General features: G+C 36.1%; 2 protein-coding genes across 2 annotated transcripts; both read left to right on the top strand.

Annotated features, from left to right (window-relative positions):
* The first annotated feature begins 6,411 nt into the window (after positions 1–6,411).
* On the top strand, positions 6,412–7,006 carry LOC114371576. The gene is made up of 3 exons (XM_028328973.1): positions 6,412–6,627; positions 6,712–6,864; positions 6,983–7,006. Exons 1-3 carry the CDS (start codon positions 6,412–6,414, stop codon positions 7,004–7,006), a joined length of 393 nt encoding a protein of 130 aa, XP_028184774.1.
* A 26-nt stretch (positions 7,007–7,032) lies between these two features.
* Positions 7,033–9,004, top strand: LOC114371577. Its single transcript, XM_028328975.1, has 4 exons — positions 7,033–7,264; positions 7,735–7,823; positions 7,977–8,523; positions 8,823–9,004. The coding sequence occupies exons 1-4, from the start codon at positions 7,033–7,035 to the stop codon at positions 9,002–9,004; spliced, it is 1,050 nt and encodes a 349-aa protein (XP_028184776.1).
* The last annotated feature ends 8,783 nt before the right edge of the window (positions 9,005–17,787 follow it).

The raw sequence follows: 17,787 nt of genomic DNA on the forward strand, positions 1-17,787 counted from the left end.
ATTTAGAGTGCCAGTATTTAAATGTAAATGGGTTAATGGAAATACCGGTGTTCATAGAGATGAAATGAGATTCACTTTAGTAGACCTTAACAAGGTAGGTTACAAGGAGGAACCATTCATTATGGCAGAACAAGCAAGACAAGTGTTTTACATCAAAGATCCAAATAATCATAGATTATCAGTGGTTCTACAAGGAAGGCCAATTGGTGTTAGGGAACAAATTCATGATGCATCCCTTGACATTTGTGAGACTCCTCGTTTTTGCACAAAAATGCCTTCAATATGTGAACAAGCAAAGGTGGATGACGTACAAGCGATTCGTCATGATCATGCTGAAGGTTTATGGGAGAACATTGCTCCTTAACCGCCTTGTATCAATGTAATGTTACAATATTATTTTATTTGTTATTGAGTTATATGTAACGTTCATATTTATTTTGTGTTGCGTACATGCTATTTTTAATCCTACCAAATTAATCTAAATTTGTTTCATTTGGACAGCGTCATGGTGACACCGCCAAGGTCCCCTCCGCAGTCAGATGGTAATTCGGAGCCACAACCTAAGAAGACACGACAAAGCCCACGTCTTAGAAGGCTAACTTTAAGAAGTTTAGATCAGCCTAGACCAATAGTTAATGTGGATCCTGCAACTGGAAGAGCATCAGGCCCAGAGAAGCAAAAGTTCCACAATTTTTTAGGGGTTGTAGCTCGAGAAAAGATCCCCATTGTCCACAGCAATTGGAAAAATGTGCCAGAAACTCTTAAGGACATGGTATGGGGGGACATTTTGGTAAGTCATGTTAACAGTTTGATGTATTGAAACATTGAGTTTATTTTCAAAAAAATGTTTACATGCACTAAAATTGACATGATGAATATGTAATGCAGGCTAAATTTGATATCCCAGAAGCTGAAAAGGCCAAGAAAAAAGTAATTTCCACGGTGGGCACTAGATGGAGGCAATTTAAGTCTTCACTAACCACTAAATTTGTCTATGCTGACACACAAGCCAGACAGGAAGAAAATCCTTCAGTAAAATATGGTATGGATAAACAAACTTGGGACGAATTTGTTGCAAGTCGCAAGACCCCGGATTGGCAGGTAACATGTTTGTTCAATTTAGTTTAAATTTCTTTAGAAATGTACATTTTTAACAATTAAATAAATGCAAATAATATATTGTCAATGACAGGAAATTCGGAAAAAGGCAAAGGAGAGTAAACAATACAATGACTGCCCCCACGTACTGTCTCGTGGGGGTTATGACTTGCTTGAGAAAAAATTGTTAGATGAGAAAACAAAGCAAAGACAATAGCAGGCACTTGTGTCTGGAGGAGCCGCCATATCCCATTAAAAGGCACGTGAAGTGGAAAATGGCTAGAACCAAACGATATGGCCAGATGACATCAAAGGCAGCAAAAGAAATTTCGGATAGAATTGTGAGTTGCAGCATGATTATAATCAATTTGGAACTAATTTTTGTTTGCTTTATAATTACTACCTCATTAACTCTTTCAATATGTTGTGCTTGTTTTAGGACTCGTTAGAAGAGCATACGACACAAGGTACTTTTGTTCCCCATGGTCGGGATGACATCTTGAATACGACCATTGGAAAACCGGAACATCCAGGTCGAGTTCGTGCAACGGGATCTGGTATGACCCTTACTCAATTTTATGTTAGGGCAACACGTACGTCGAGTAGTTCCTCAGCAACACTAATGCAACAACAGTGGGTTGACATTATTGGAAACATAAAGGAACAAGTAAGGAATGAATATGAAGAACAACACAAGAGGAGTCTGGAGGAATTTAAGAAGGAGTTGTCCAGTCAGATCTTCATTCAGTTGAGTCAGATGGGATCACAATACTCTCCCCTTATTGAGGTGGATTTACAGGCATTGGCTGCACGTCTTAGCACTAAAGGAAGTAATGTAGAAACTGCTGATGTTGACCCATCAGGCGACAAAAATGTGAGCTTAAAACCCACTATGGGGTTATACGTGCAACGACAACATACTACAGTGTTGGTGGCCTTGGGGAAAATATGTGAGGGGGGATCTGCCATTCACAATGTCACTGATGCTGATGATGTTGTAAGGGTGAGTGTTGACAAAGTTATAGAAGGTGACGCCGAAGTGCCCTTCCCGACATCAGAGATTCAATATGTCAGACAGGCTCTTCAAACATTCATTGCATGACCAACAAATCTTGTGAAAAAAGTGTCACATGAGGTAAATTTGGTGTTATTATATTTGATGCATCACATGTTTACATGAATATATGTTAGTTTGTGACATTATGTAAATTGTTGTTTTCATTACACATTTAGGAGTCTGATACTAGTCCAAAGAAACTTCATGAAACAGATGAAAGGGGGACGAATGATTTTAACCATGATCCGTTGCATCAACTGATTAAGAGCCTATATTTCATGTACGACACACCTGTTGAGTTGAAGTGGGATGGCAGCAAATTTGAGCTTTCAAATGTTGATGCTTCATTCTTCTTGACATTCTCTGATGTAAATGAAATAGTAGCTGGATACAAATGTTTGAACATATCTATACTACAGTTATGGATGCTGTAAGTAAATTTAATATGATTCATTGATAAGTAGTATTTTGTATGCTATGCATCAGTATCAATTTTTATGTATATTTTATCAAAGCAGGTTTTTGGATGAGTGGAGCTCAACTTTGGGTCATGCTTTCGTGTATGGATTCCTTGAGCCACAATCGATACACAATGCAAAGGATCAACGTGCTGAATGTGAGCATTACTTTCAAGCATGGCTCAAGGAATCGCAACGAGAGGTGTACCTAGGAGCTTACTTAAATCAGTAAGTACTATTAATTCAAATGGTTATAAATAATGTTGAAGTTCTACGTACCTAATACTTGTTTCTTGTAGGGGTCATTGGCAACTGGTAGTACTGTGTCCTGCGACCAATGTTGTTGCATGGTTTTGTTCGTTGCGTAAGAAGCTTGATACTCATATCAAAACTGCAATTAACAAGTAAAGTTTTCTATTGTCCCTCATATCATGCAGTGTAATATTTTGTGTCAACCATTTGTTATCGTCGTATAGATGTTGATCATGCTATTATTATAAGCAATGCAATGAAGTCAGCAAACACAACTGCGGATGGTACAAATAATCCAGCAACTCCTAAGTGGATTGAAGTCAAGGTTAGTGATGCAATTAATCATTATTTTCCAGTATTGATTTTCAAATGATAATCTCAATACAATTGTTAGATCGAATTATTATTTATATTGAATGTAGAGCCATGTTCAAAGCGGAGGGTATGAGTGTGGCTACTACGTGATGCATTGGATGTGGAACATCGTCAGTGGGGGTTTAAAGAATGATTGGAGCATGGTATGTTCGGTTTAACATCTTCAAATTACTATTTTAGTAGTATTTTCATTCATTTTACATCTTCATTAAATACACCCTTTGTATTCTTCATATTTTGTAGTGGTTTTTTGATGGAACGGCGTTAGACAACGAAACAATTACAACGATTCGCCAGAAATGGGCAGCATATTTTCTTAAATTTCAAAGCAATCAATGTACAAAGTCTTAGTTGACATAGGAATTTTTTTGGTTATTGTGAACATTACTGAGACAAATGTCACTATATTGGCTTGTATTTATTTGGAAATATATTTATGAAACTTTGTGTTTTGTTATCTCTACAAAATTGTTGGACTGAGAGAATGGAACTTCTTCTTTTAATTTCTTGTCATTAATGGCAGATGGAACGATATCAAGCAAGGGAAGACCCTTAGGTTTTCAATAATTACATTTTTGCTATACCGCTTATTCTTTTTTTTAATAAGACAACAGACATAAAATTCACAAATTTCTAACTCCTGTACATACTTATTCTTTTATAACTGTAAAGAAGCAATGCTTCTTATTGGCAATGAGATTTCTTTGCCTCTATCAGGTTTAGAGTGAATGATGGGGAGGACAGCTACACAACTCTTCCAAGAATAGACCCTTCTGTGACCCAAAGGATCCCGACACAGCATGGTAATTTTACATTTTTTATTTATTTGTGAATGAGTTTAATTTTTCTTTGTTGAGGCTTTTGCTTTATAGGCAGAATAGCTGGCCCTAGGCAAACGACTCCAAAATCAGTGATTCACCAAATTTGTTATATCATCCTCTTTTCTGTGTTATATGATGTAGGAGGTTTAACAGTTTATATTTATTTATATATTTTTCTACTTTTGTTGTCTGTTCATAATGTTAGTAATTTACCATTCAATTTTACAACCTGAAAGTTATTTTTCTTTATTTGAGCACAAGCATCTGTCCTTTGTTGCTATTCTATTTTGATTGTTCTTTTTAATTTTTATGAGAATCAGTTCAGTTGTTTTTTCTATGAATCTTTTTACTCATGGACACTTGTTCCAGGCTATTATTGTCTCATGTTGTGGCTGCTTCCATGGTCGTACACTAGGTGTCATATCTTTGAGCTGTGACAATGAAGCTACCCGTGGTTTTGGTCCTTTATTGCCTGGCAATCTTAAAGTTGATTTTGGTGATGCAGAAGCACTTGAAAGAATTTTTAAAGGTTCTGTACTGTGCCGCCATATACTTTTTAGTTCAGTGGTTTGCTTTATCATGACAGATCTTTGAAGTTCACTATTTGAATTTTCTCTATGAACTGCAGAAAAAGGAGAACACATAGCTGTGTTTATTTTAGAACCTATCCAAGGTGAAGCTGGGGTAAGTTTTATGGAAGTGCATGTTTATGGGCTTGCCAACACTTGTGTTGATTGAATTGAGATGATAAGGAAGCTGCTATATACCCCTCTCTTTCTCTTTCTCTAATCTGTTTACTGATATTAGTAGTTACAGAAAAAAACTGATGATGCATGTTTTCAGTTAGAATTTTTTCCATGTTGCATGTTTTAGTTTTAGTAAAATACATAATGCATGTCTAGAATGGAAAATTTCTACAGCAATTTTGACATTTTCATTTACATGGATGATAATTTAGAAGCATGCAACAAATTCTTTTTTCAATGAAGTCATGTTTTTAAGATAATCTACCAATGTTTAGATGTTCTATTGCTTGCAATACCACATAGAACATGCCTAACATTTTTTTTTAATTGTTACTTTGTTTTATATTCGTTGGGCTTGTGAAGTGAACTGTTTTTGACGTTCTGCGTTCCTGTCATTGTATATCTTGTTTCATCCATGCAACAATGTATTAGTTTCCTGACAAGAATGTAAAATATTATGTATGAACTATGATAGCCTCGATGATACATAGTTACTTGTTCTTGGTGACTTATAAAAGCCAAGTGAACTTGACATTTTTTTATATGTTTTGGGTGTTTTTGCTAGTCCATATTTAACAGCCCTTTTTTTTTCCTAATCTAATCTAATGATTTTTTTGGCTTGATTGCATTTTTTGCCCCCAAAGTTTCAAATATCGTGAATTTTGCCCCGCACGTAGAAAAATCTCCACAATTAAGACATTTTGGGCCAGTTTTTCCTTTAAACTGCCACAATTAAGACAATTTTGGGGTGATTTTTTCATGAATTGTAGTGGTTATTCTATGTGGGGGCAAAATTACTGGAAAAAAAATTGGAGGGCAAAATTCACGACTTTATGAAACTTTGGGGGTAAAAAGTGCAATTAAGTTTTTTTGCTTCATTTTTTTAATCTGCCAACTTGTTTTATTCTATATGGTGTAAAATGTTATGAACAATATGTACTTTGTATTGCTTTTTCAAATTCTTTGAATTTGCTTTTTTAAAGAAAAACTTCTATGATACCCTTGTATATCACTCATCCTGCAGGATGGCTATAACATTCTGTACACATTTTTTATTATGTTTTTTCTTCTCAAAGTATATAATCTTCTCTACATTCTTTTAATATATAATATTTTTTGTTTAAAGGTGATATTTCCTCCAGATGGTTATTTAAAAGCTGTTAGAGATATTTGCTCCAAATATAATGTCTTGATGATTGCTGATGAAATTCAAACTGGGTTAGCAAGAACAGGGAAGATGCTGGCTTGTGAGTGGGAAGTTGATAGTTGGTTACAATTGTTTTTTAGGTACCAATGACATTCTAAATCCTTGACAAGCTATTTAATTTTATAAGACACTAAGATGATATATACCATTCCATGATACAGATATTGCTCATGTCTACAGCAAATTTATTGGCCCTCTTCCGGGGAGTCCTGATGAGTTTGTCGCCTCTGTTAACAAGTGCTTTCCACACATTGTTGACACCATTATACTCCTGAACACTAATTTGATGTTCCAAGAAAAGATGAAAAGGTCCAGAAAATCACTGGCCTCTGCTTAGGTTAGTATTTTTTTCATTTATGTATCGTTAACTGCGTTTTTTCCCTGTTTAAGCTGACTGATGGTGGAACACTTGAAAGTTGGAAGCAAGGCGAGCCGACAGGAAGCTAGCTTGTTTTGTGTTGCGAACGGGTTCCCAGTCGGAACCCTCTCTCTTTGCAAGCTTCAGCTGTTGGTTGGTTGGGGTATGGCTTCAACGGACGTCAGAGGCATTTTGACAGCTTTCAATCCTTCTCTCGACTTCTTCGCTATCACCACCGGAGACGGTCGCGTCAAGGTTCGTTCGTTTTCTTCTTTCTTCTATGCCTTTCCCTTCCCTTCCTCAACTGAACTGTTACTTATTCACAATTTCTCTGCATAGATATGGGACACACTGAAGGGTCAGGTCCACACCGAGTTCGCTGATATCACCTCAACTCATTCAACTGCTACTACCTTACATCATAAATCATCCATTAACGGCCATCTTGCGCTAGATTATACTTGCATCAAGTGGTTCTCCTTCGAAGAAAAGGTCCGTCCCCTACTTTTTTTTTCATTTAGATATATGTATGTATGTATGTATTACTATTTCTTTTGGACAACAACACTAAAAAGCACTGCATCTAAGTTTCGTTTAATGGATAATTCAGGCCCTAATGCTCTGTGGATTTTAAAATCTGTAACTCCATGATGATTGGACATGGTGACTCCAAACAATGTTACTTTGTGGGGTTTAGTTCCATATTTCTCTTTCTTGTTTGTTCAACTTGACTGCAGAGGTGTGAGAGTCATTGCATCTTCAGCAAATGTGTCAAGCATTTATACTGCTGGTGTAGATGGGATGGTATGTGTGATAGATTTCATGACAGGAAACCTGTTGGAGAAATTTAAAGCTTCTACAAAGCCAGTATCCTGCATGTCTGTTTCTCCAGGTATTTATCCTTCACAGCTTTTGTATAAATCTTCTTGTTTTGGTGGGAGGAGACGAAGTCAATCTGAATTAGACATTTGCGTATGGTGTGTGGTATAATTTGATTGAGTTTCCCATGAAATTCTTTAAGCTTCTTGTTCTTGTACATTGCAATTGATGATAAAATTGCAAAAAGAAAGCTTCTAATTATAAGGTTCAATGATCCAAATTTAGTTAAGGAGACCATCTACTCTTAATGTTAGTTCTTTTATTATCATTAGAATGAAAAACTGTTTATCACGTTAGGTCCATATTTGTTGAATGTGTGCTAGACTATTAGCATTTAGCACTATTGCAATAATTCCTGAGCTGCAGTGAGTCAAAACTCAAAAGGGCTTCAGTGAATCATGATTTAGATGAATCTCCAATTTGTAGGTATTATTACTACTGTTTTGATTACTGATTTGGTAATTGCTTCTCTACTTAAATCAGATGGGAACACATTAGCTACTGCAGCAGCACAATTGAAGATTTTTAACTGTTCTAATCACAAAAAGATTCAAAAGTTCTCTGGTCATCCTGTGAGTCTCGTATATTTCCAGATATACATGCATATACTCTATCAGTGCCCTTTTAATTTGTCCTAAAAACAGCCGTCCCCTTTTTTATTAATTTTTTTGTCATTGTGATGATTTTGTTGCTTGTATAACAATTGTTTTTAGTTTAATTAACAGGGATCTGTTCGATGCATGCTTTTCACTGAAGAGGGGAAGTATGTCCTCTCGTCTGCTATTGGAGAAAGATATGTTGCTGTTTGGAGGATAGAAGGTGCTAAAAAGCAGTCAGCTAGTTGTGTTCTTGCGATGGAGCACCCTGCTGTCTTTCTTGATAGCAGGTGCATTGATAGTGGGGAACATGATGAGGTTGGCATATGTGTTTTGGCAATCTCAGAAATTGCCATTTGTTATTTATGGTTTGGTAATAGTATCGAAGAACTGCATAATACAAAACCCACAAAAATATCCTTATCTTTAGAAGACATGCCCTCAAGAAATTACAAGGGAGCTCTGCCAGCAATATATGCTGCAAAATTACAAGGCATCCAGAAGCCAGCCTCTGGGCAAGTTTTTCTTGTTTATGGGTTGCTTGTAAAACCATCATTTAGAAAAATTCTAGTGCATTCTGGTGCGGACATAAAATTGAATGTCTCTCATGATGGTGTTCTTCTTCCAATGAGTCAATCTCTTGTCAAATATAAGAAGGGGACAAATGCTCAAACAGGTAAGACTTTTTGTGCCTTTGATTAACTCTTTCTCATGAGCATTCTCTTATTTTGACTAATTTTTGTCGATAATAAACTATTTCAAAAGTTTGAGCTATTATATGAGATGGGAACCCTAAGATGTGTTTATATATCTTACCATTTTTTTCCATGCTTGCTTTGGTGCTCATAATTTTTCTATCTGATCCTATAACTAATTTTGAACCTATGCCCCAAAATAAGCTGATCTTATATTTCTTAGTAATTGTGTGCCTGATCCTGTTGTAGGTTACTAACTGCTGTTCCTATACATTGACAGCTACTGCACTAGACCGAGCTAATGCTGAGGATGCCTTGCTTCCAATTCCTAAGGTTTTTTATTCTCATGAGAAAGAGAAAGCATTTCAAAACTCTCTGGGCAAGGATGTAATTGATGATTTCCATAGAAGTAGTAAAGATGATTCTGTTGAGATAGAAGGTATCGATATGATTTTTTCTTGAACAAATGCATGATTGATTAATGCATCTATTGTTACAGAGACTGGACATATTCTTTTTGGTTTATTACCATATTTTCTTGCTAAGCAATAAATTGAACACTTTTATTATTTTCCTGAAAATGGAATTTCTTGCTAACCAACTTGGAAATTTCATGTTTAATAACAAGTCCACCCTGCATGCAAAGAATATGTACAGTGAGATTCTCATGTGGTTGATTCACTTCTAGGTATTTGTGCTTGTGTTTACATATCTGAGTAACATACATCATTGTTGTTTGTTATAAATCAGTGGTACAATTGTTTATTCATAATATTATTTTTTTTTAAAGGACAATCTAATGAATGCAATGCCATTACTCGTCAATCATTTGATGTTAAAACTGAACCATTATATATATGCTTTTTTTTGGAACAAAAAAGGCATGCAATAGCATCTCAATAGAGTCAGGCATCCCAGCTAGGTTGTCACCCCTGTCACTACCAATCATGTGCAGAACATCATAAAAAAATGAAAGAGAACAAGAGCTGGAGGGGGGGATAAGCCGAACCCGTGAAAACAAGGATCAATCATCTAAACCTATAGTTAGGAATACCAAACCTATTCTGGTTAAAGTCCTCACTAATGAAACTAAAAATTAAATCCCAGAAAAAATAGTCCTGTATAGTAAGACCATGAGAGGCTAGCTTGTCTGCATAAAACTTCTTATATTGAACGCCATTATTTCAAGGTCAACCACAATTTTGACCTTTCAATAAAAATATTGAGGAATTGTAATTGCTTATGAATTGTAACTTTTTCTGTTTTTCACCACCAGTCAATGGGGTAGCATTCTTGCCATTGGCTGATTGGCATTTCCACCATCAAATGAGAGATATTTTTAATATAATTTGCCTTTGTCTTCTGTTCATTGCTGCTACTAAGTATAAACTAGAATAGAAAATGCATTGGCACTTCTTTTATGCTTTTCTTAAGTGAGATTGATGTAATTTGCATGGAGGACCGGATGAGATCTCTAGGGATGATTTCCAGTGAAAGTGATTATGCATCAAACATTGAACTTTGCTGTAAGTTGTTGAAGGGTATTGATCTGGAAGCTACTATTCCAGTGAAAAAGGTTAGTTTATGAGTCAATGGGACTGTCTTTTGCTATTACTTTTGGTTCCAGATGTTCTTTTATCTATTTACTTTTTATATTGTCATTGCATTATATTAATTTCCATATTTTTAAAAGTTGCATGCAATTGTTTATGTGCCTGAATTTAAGATCCATTTATCAGATAAGACCAGCTGTTTTGTCTATGAAGTCAACCAAAGCATGGAAGCTACTGGAAGTGTTACTGGCTGCATGGAACTCAAGGTTTGGTTTCTTTTCTTGGGCTTTCTTCTGAAAGATCTCTTGCCTATGCTGGAATTTTCTATATTTTCTCTTGTTTGTTCATTGTTTTATTGCTATATTAAAATAAACCAATGTTATTCTAGGAGTAATGTTAAGTAACTTAAGTTATAGGTAGCATTGGATGTCTAGTTCCTTCCTCAAGTTGAAATGGAATACCAATATGTTAGGAACCAACAATAGGAATAGGAAGGGATGAAAAATGGGAGAGAGATATCTCCTCCAGGCTCCAACAATTGTTCCCCCCTCACAAAGGATTTCTTCTTTTACAGGGAGCAAAAGCTCAATTCTCAAATGATTCAAAACTGAATACCTCTTGCCTGACACCCTCCTCCTATTTATTTACCTCCTAGACCCCTCTAACTAACTAACTAACTATAACAACAAGATAGAATTGGAATCAAAAGGAATCAAATGGTAGTGTGGTAAAATTTATATTAATTCTCGAAGTTAAATGTTATCTTATGATAAATACTTCACCAGCTCAAGTAATTTAGAAGAATGGGAATCAGTGTTGGCTTGTAATCATGTTAAGGAAGATGCTATTAAGCTTAGGTCCTGTTTGGTTTCAGAAAACATCTTGTTTTCATAAATACAAACTGGAAAATGCCAACTTGTTTTCACATTTTTCCTGTTTTAAAATTTTGTAGAGACAGTGGAATCAAGCAGTTGTGATATCTCTTAATGTGTTTTGTTTTCCGTAAATGCCAAAGCATATGAACTCAATTCTCTTGACATTTTCTAAATCTTTATTCAACAGGTCATCTAGTGGAAAGTATATTCTTCCATGGATATACAACATATTAGTGAATCATGATCTCAATCACATTCATCGGCAATATGTGACATGTACACTCAATTCCTTAGACAAGGTATAATGGATTAAGTTTTGCTTCCTCATTTATGTGCTTGGTATCTGCAATCTAAACTTTAAATTCATCATGCTTTATTTACAATATGGAAATTTCAAATCTAAATATAATTCCCCTAATTTAATTCTGCAGCTTCTGCTATTATTCCTTCTAGTATAATGAATGCTTCATTAATGTCCTAGTTTAACTTCACTGACGTTAACTAAATGATAGAAAGACTTGCAAGATAATGAAATGGCCAAAAGATCAGTTAATTTAACTTGGCTTTTTAAAATTATATTTTATATTTTGCATAGAAATATCTGACATGACCTATGCCATTTATATTGTAATTTGTTCTCTTTCGAATATGCTTGTCTTTGCTTTGTTATCAGTTTCTGGCCCAACCACAATATTTGGCCGACCAATTAGTAATTTGATATGGTTGGGATACTTCACAAAGTCAACATGATGAAACGAAAATACAATGCCTAGCTAATTGCTTAAAGACTTAAGTGCATTGAAGTTGCTTTTACAATTTTGCACGTACATTCTAAATTTCCTATTTAAAAACTGAAACTTGAACATGCCATTATATTCTGATTTTGTAAAACGATATTCCTCTAGCTTCTTCTGGGGTGGAAATAAAATCATGACTTGAAAATGTTATCTGATTAATTCTCTAATAAAAGTTGTGATAAAAATGCAATAGGAATAAAGACATGTTATGGATTGGGAGCAATGGGATGTCTTTGTATTGAATGGTTATTTATTAAGGTTACTCTGATTTGTTTCTTGTCAAATTTGCTTCTTCTGGTCATTCTGATTTTCTGGTGATTTCTGGTTCTGTTTATGTGATATAGCTTTACTTTTTGAGAATTTGAAACGTTGTCTGCCACTTTTCAGATTACCAATTTTAGAGGGGCTACTCATCAGCCTTTGTTACAATTATCAGGTCATCTGCAACTGCTGACATCACAGGTACAGTCACATTTTCTAAAATTAGTTTGGCCGTCTGTTGAATGTTAGGGGCTTTGTTAAAATTTACTTTCAGATTGACAAGGCTTCTCAGACTATAAGCCATCCGGTGCATGAACTCCAAATGCAAGAAAGTGAAGATGAAGATAAGGATGAGGTTAAAGATGAATATTATCACGATGAAGATGATGGTTCTGAAATGAGTACTGATGATGAAAGCTAGTCTGATTTTTTCGAGAGGTAATTACATACATAAAAGTTTTTATTATGGCTTATGCATTTGTTCATACCAAAATTGGTAAAGTTGACAAATAGTGTGTTTATATTGGTGCTGAGAAACTCAAAATCATGGTGATATCATGAAAAACTAGAAGCAACTTTGTGATGCTTTGCCTTGGAGATCCTGAAACACCCATTCTGCATATGTTTGGGATTTTATAATCCTCTTTCGAGATTGCTTAAATTATTGTTGATAATGATATATTGTTTTCTTTTGCCCCTTATTGCCAAAAAAACCTTTTCCACATCATTAATTCTTAGTCAGATTTATGTAAAATTTTTATTAACCTACAAATTTCTTCTTTGCTTCTTAGCCTATCATAATAAAAGACTATTTTGCAATTAGTAGCCACTATCTAAATTGTTTCTTTGGACTTTGGAGAACTCATCTGGTTTTCCGTTTGCTTATCTTATTTTTGATTTACCCTAAAAATTCTGGTATTGTCTCGTGATGTTAATAATTCTAGCTATCATATAAGTCCATATATGCTTTATTAATTGGAGTTTCACTATCAATTGTTTCACCGCATTCAAAGACGGTTATTACATAATAACCGTCTTTGAATGTTGAACCAGATGTAACAATCAAACACGGTTATTATGTAATAACCGTCTTTGAATGTCGACCAAGATGTAACATTCAAAGACGGTTATTATGTACTAACCGACTTTAAATCTTGAACAATCAAAGACGGTTATTATGTAATAATCATCTTTGAATGTTGAACCAGATGTAACAATCAAAGACGGTTATTATGTAATAACCGACTTTGAATGTTGAACCAGATGCAACAATCAAAGACAGTTATTATGTAATAACCGTCTTTGATTGTTACATCTGGTTCAACATTCAAAGACGGTTATTTGATAATAACCGTCTTTGAATGCAATGTCTGATTCGACATTTAAAGACGTTTATTATGAACTAACCGACTTTGAAGTTCGAACCAAACACTGCATTCAAAGACGGTTATTATCAAATAACCGTCTTTGAATGTTGAACCAGATGTAACAATCAAAGACAGTTATTACAAAATAATCATCTTTGAATGGCGAATCAGACACTGCATTCAAAGACGGTTATTTGATAATAATCATCTTTGAATTGTTCTAACTTTCAAAGACGATTATTATAATAACCATTGTCAAAAGCAATTACATTTCAACAACGTTATATACAACGATGGTTTACAACCGTCGTTAAAAGCACTTAATAATTGTTGTAAAAAGCCATTTTTCTAGTAGTGATAAGTGAGGAATACAGAGAAACAACATGAACTATGTTTACGAACAACATGAGCTATGTTTACGAACAAGTGTGAAGAATAATGTTTACCGTAAGCACTGTTTGGCGTAGCAGCCGCTGCAAAAACTAGGCTATCATAGCAATCTCTCATGTCTTGCATGTCCTGCTAAACAGTGAAATGGAAACCCTTATTGTCACTATAATTAGTAAACCCATTTAAAAGCAAATTGCCAAATTGGGCATGAGATCGTTCAACATTTTCCACAAAATCACCATCATCAAACACATTTTTTACCTCATTTATAACCAGTTTGTAGTGTTAATCTTGAAGCTAAGAATTCAATTTTTTACTTTAGCTTAAACAAAAGATTTTGATTTTAGGTTATTGGTACTTACTGCGCAATGCCTAGAGGCAACTGGAAGCAATAGAGAGAATAGGCTAGTTGTGACGGTGGGATTGCCGCAACCTACCCTTCGAAGGGAGGGCGAGGCGAGATAGAATAGGTGCTTCTTCCTAAAAGGAAAATGCACGGGAGTCGCAACCAATGTTTATTTGAGGAAAATGCTAGAAAAACCAAAAAGAGGTATGCGAATTTTGAAAATAAGGGTTCAGGAGTTATTTACGCGTGAGGAAGGCATTAGCTCCCCACGCGCACATCACAAGGGACGTCAGCCTTTGATCGAGTGTGCACAACGTGACTTCAAAATTAAGTATTTTCCCTTTTTATGTTTCTTTATTTTTTGGGATCGACAAGAGTGTTTCCTTTTCTCCTATGTATTCTTAGGTGTGATGAGGAATTCAGACCTACGTAGTTCTTTAAAGCGAGAAAGTTGTGTGTTGAGTTGATTTTTGGCTTTTGAAATATTCATTTTTTTAACTAAACAAGAACAAAAAGAGGTCATTAAGGCATTGGACCTTGAATGACCTCAAGTGACTATAATGAAAAGAAATTCAGTTATATGTTGATTTCATATTGGTTTTTATTCATTAACTTTCAATCTCTTTAAAAAGATGAGTTAGGACCCTAATGATTGGTTGAAATTTGCATTATAAGAAGAAAAAAGATTATTGATGATAGAAGAAGGAGATAAAGATGCACAAAATAGCAAAGAGGACCCCTAAGAGTGCATAGATTGTATCCAAATCCTTAAAACAAAAACTAACCGGATGCGAACGAAGAACACCGAACAAAGAATGATATGGAAGTCGATTACGGTTGCAATTCGGTAGCGCCTCAGCCTCGTTTTCTCTTCTTTCTTCTTCTTCTCAATTCTTTCTCTCAAAATCTCTCAATGTTGAACCTTGGAACCCTCCAACCCTTTCTTAGCTTCCCTACCATGCCTATTTATAGGAAAAATGACATTTGGTGGACTTGCAGCTCGCCCAGGCGAGCTGTGACTTAGCCATGAAGCAATTGGCTCGCCCAGGCGAGCTGGTTACTTAACATGGAAGTCTTATGGTGGCTCAGGCGAGCCAGAGGCTAGCTTGGGCGAGCTAGGATCCAGAAAATTCCCTGAAATGATCGTTTTGCCCCTCCCTTTTGGTATCTTTCATACTTCTGATCAAAACGTTTAAACAATCTCTCATTTTGCACTATAACTAGCGTTCAACACCTTAAGCCAACTAGCAAGGATCAAAGATCAATGAACGATAGTCACCAGATTAAATTAGGGTATGACAGGGACAAGACTGAGACAGATTACCACTGCATCCACGACGAGCTTGCGGCAGACTTCGAAGGTCACGATGAAGCTTGTGGCAGATTGCAAAGGTCATGGCAGGGTGTGTAACACCCTGATATATATATCTATATATTATTAGTAATTATGTTTGATGTTTGATTATTTGTTGCGTTATTTTCATCCGTAATTATTTTTAAGGAAGTTAATTTAGTTAATAGAGGGGTGGATAGATAAGGATGTAGCTTCTCAAAGAAGCCTCTTGAGAAAGCTTCTCAAAGAAGCCACGAGGAAGCTTCTAGAGGAAGCCTCTTAATGAAGCTTCTAGAGAAAGCTACATGAAGCTGCCTCGGTAAAAATGCTGCCCAGCCTTCATTAACCGTTGGATCTTCTCGAAATTTGGTCTGCAACTTCAAAAGACACTTTTCCATGATCTGACCGTTGGGATCTTTGAGAAGAAGTCTGGAGTGTTCTAGAAGCCTCTTAATGAAGCTTCTAGAGGAAGCCTCTTAATGAAGCTTCTAGAGAAAACTATATGAAGCTGCCTCGGTAGAAACGCTTCCCAGCCTTCTTTAACCGTTGGATCTTCTCGAAATTTGGTTTGCAACTTCACAAGACAGTTTACCATGATTTAACCGTTGGGATCTTTGAGGAAATATCTGGAGTGTGCTAGAAGCTTCCGTTCTCGAGAGCATCTCTTATTTAAACATTTCAGCCTTTGCTTTCTTGTAGCTTAGGAAAAATGTCATTTCTTCTTCTTTCTTTCTTCCAAATCCATTTCTAAAGTTCCAAGTACTTTCTCCATCACCCACATCCACCATTAGTCACCACAAACCATCATTGTTCTCCATTGAAAACCCACACCGAGAGGAACCCTTCAACCGAAGCAGAATTTCCAACTTGGCTTGCGGTTTCGGTAGAGAACGAAAACCCTAATCTGATCTTTCGTTTTCTTTCGAGGTAACCATGGTTCTATGCTTGTTTCTTGTTAGTTTCATCTTGTCTTTGCATCTTTTCTAACTTTGCAACCGCCATTGCATGTCTTATGCTTCCTTTGAAAAACCTTAGAGAAAGAGACTTTGTAAACATTATCCTTTCATGAAATGCATGTTATTTTTGTAACCTACACTGAACCCCGGTCACATTGGCGTGGTCGGAATTTCCAAATTATGTTCCTTTGTAAAACCCGAAATACTCTCAGCTCTTTCATGTAGTGATGTGGGTGTTTGACCCAGAGCACTGTTACTAGCTTTGTTTTTTGAAATCCATACTAAGTCTCCTTCGTTTTGGCATAGTAGAGGCTTGCGTGGAATCGACGAGCAAGGACGAAAAGGAATCTTCAAGTGACGCGATGAGTAATCCGCAGGGTAGCTCACGATAGGTAAGGGGAGTTTATTATAAAATTTACCATTTTAACACCATAGTTAGGGTCAGGGAACCTAGCTATGAGGATATCTGCCCGTCCCTGTTGCATGCTGATTTTTCTTCAAAGAAAATTACGTTTTAACTAATGGGATGCGATATATATATGTATTGTGATGAATGATATTGTTTTGGCTGTTTGAAGACTGTGCGTGTGGAAATGATATTGTTGTGTTTGTTTGAATTGTTGTTGATGTTGCTATTGAGGATTTTAATTGATATGTGATGATAATGATGATTATGATGATATTGATTTGAGATGACATTGTTAATAAAGACCATGTCAACATGAATTGTTATTATTGATGAATATGTGAATATGAAATGAGGTTGTTGTTGTTGTTGATAACGCCATTGAGATGAGATGATATTTATGTTGTGAATGACATGGAAATACGATTTGTTGATTGATGTTGGAAATGCATTGGCATGTGCATGTTGTGTATGTTCGTGGGGGGCACTGTGCACTGACCTTTCAGGGTCTTTGGCATTAGCTTTTGGCCACGTTCATACGTTGGATGTTGTGTATGATCGTGGGGGGCACTGTGCACTGACCTTCCAGGGTCTTTGGCACTAGCTTTTGGCCACGATCATACATCGTATGAAGTGTATGTCATGGGGGGGTAGAGTGCACTGACCTTGTCGGATGGCCTAGACGTGGGTAACTAGCGTGGTTAGAGAATCTAAGCATTCTTGAGGGGATGCTTAGGTGCTTTAATTGGTCCATGGTCTTTGGCATTTACCTTTGGCCGTGATCATAGCTCATACGACACAGGAAATAGAGTAACTGTGGCCAAGTGTACTTTGTACTAGGGGGCTGTCACCTGGTAGGGAACACCTTTGGGCTCCCAGGTTGATCACCTATGGGAGGGGGGCTGTTACGTGCACAACCGGGTGGTCTCGACAAACTCAACACAGTTCCCTAAGTGAGAGT

Source organism: Glycine soja, chromosome 10 (assembly GCF_004193775.1).
Source record: "Glycine soja cultivar W05 chromosome 10, ASM419377v2, whole genome shotgun sequence".
In the NCBI taxonomy this organism is placed as follows: domain Eukaryota; kingdom Viridiplantae; phylum Streptophyta; class Magnoliopsida; order Fabales; family Fabaceae; genus Glycine; species Glycine soja.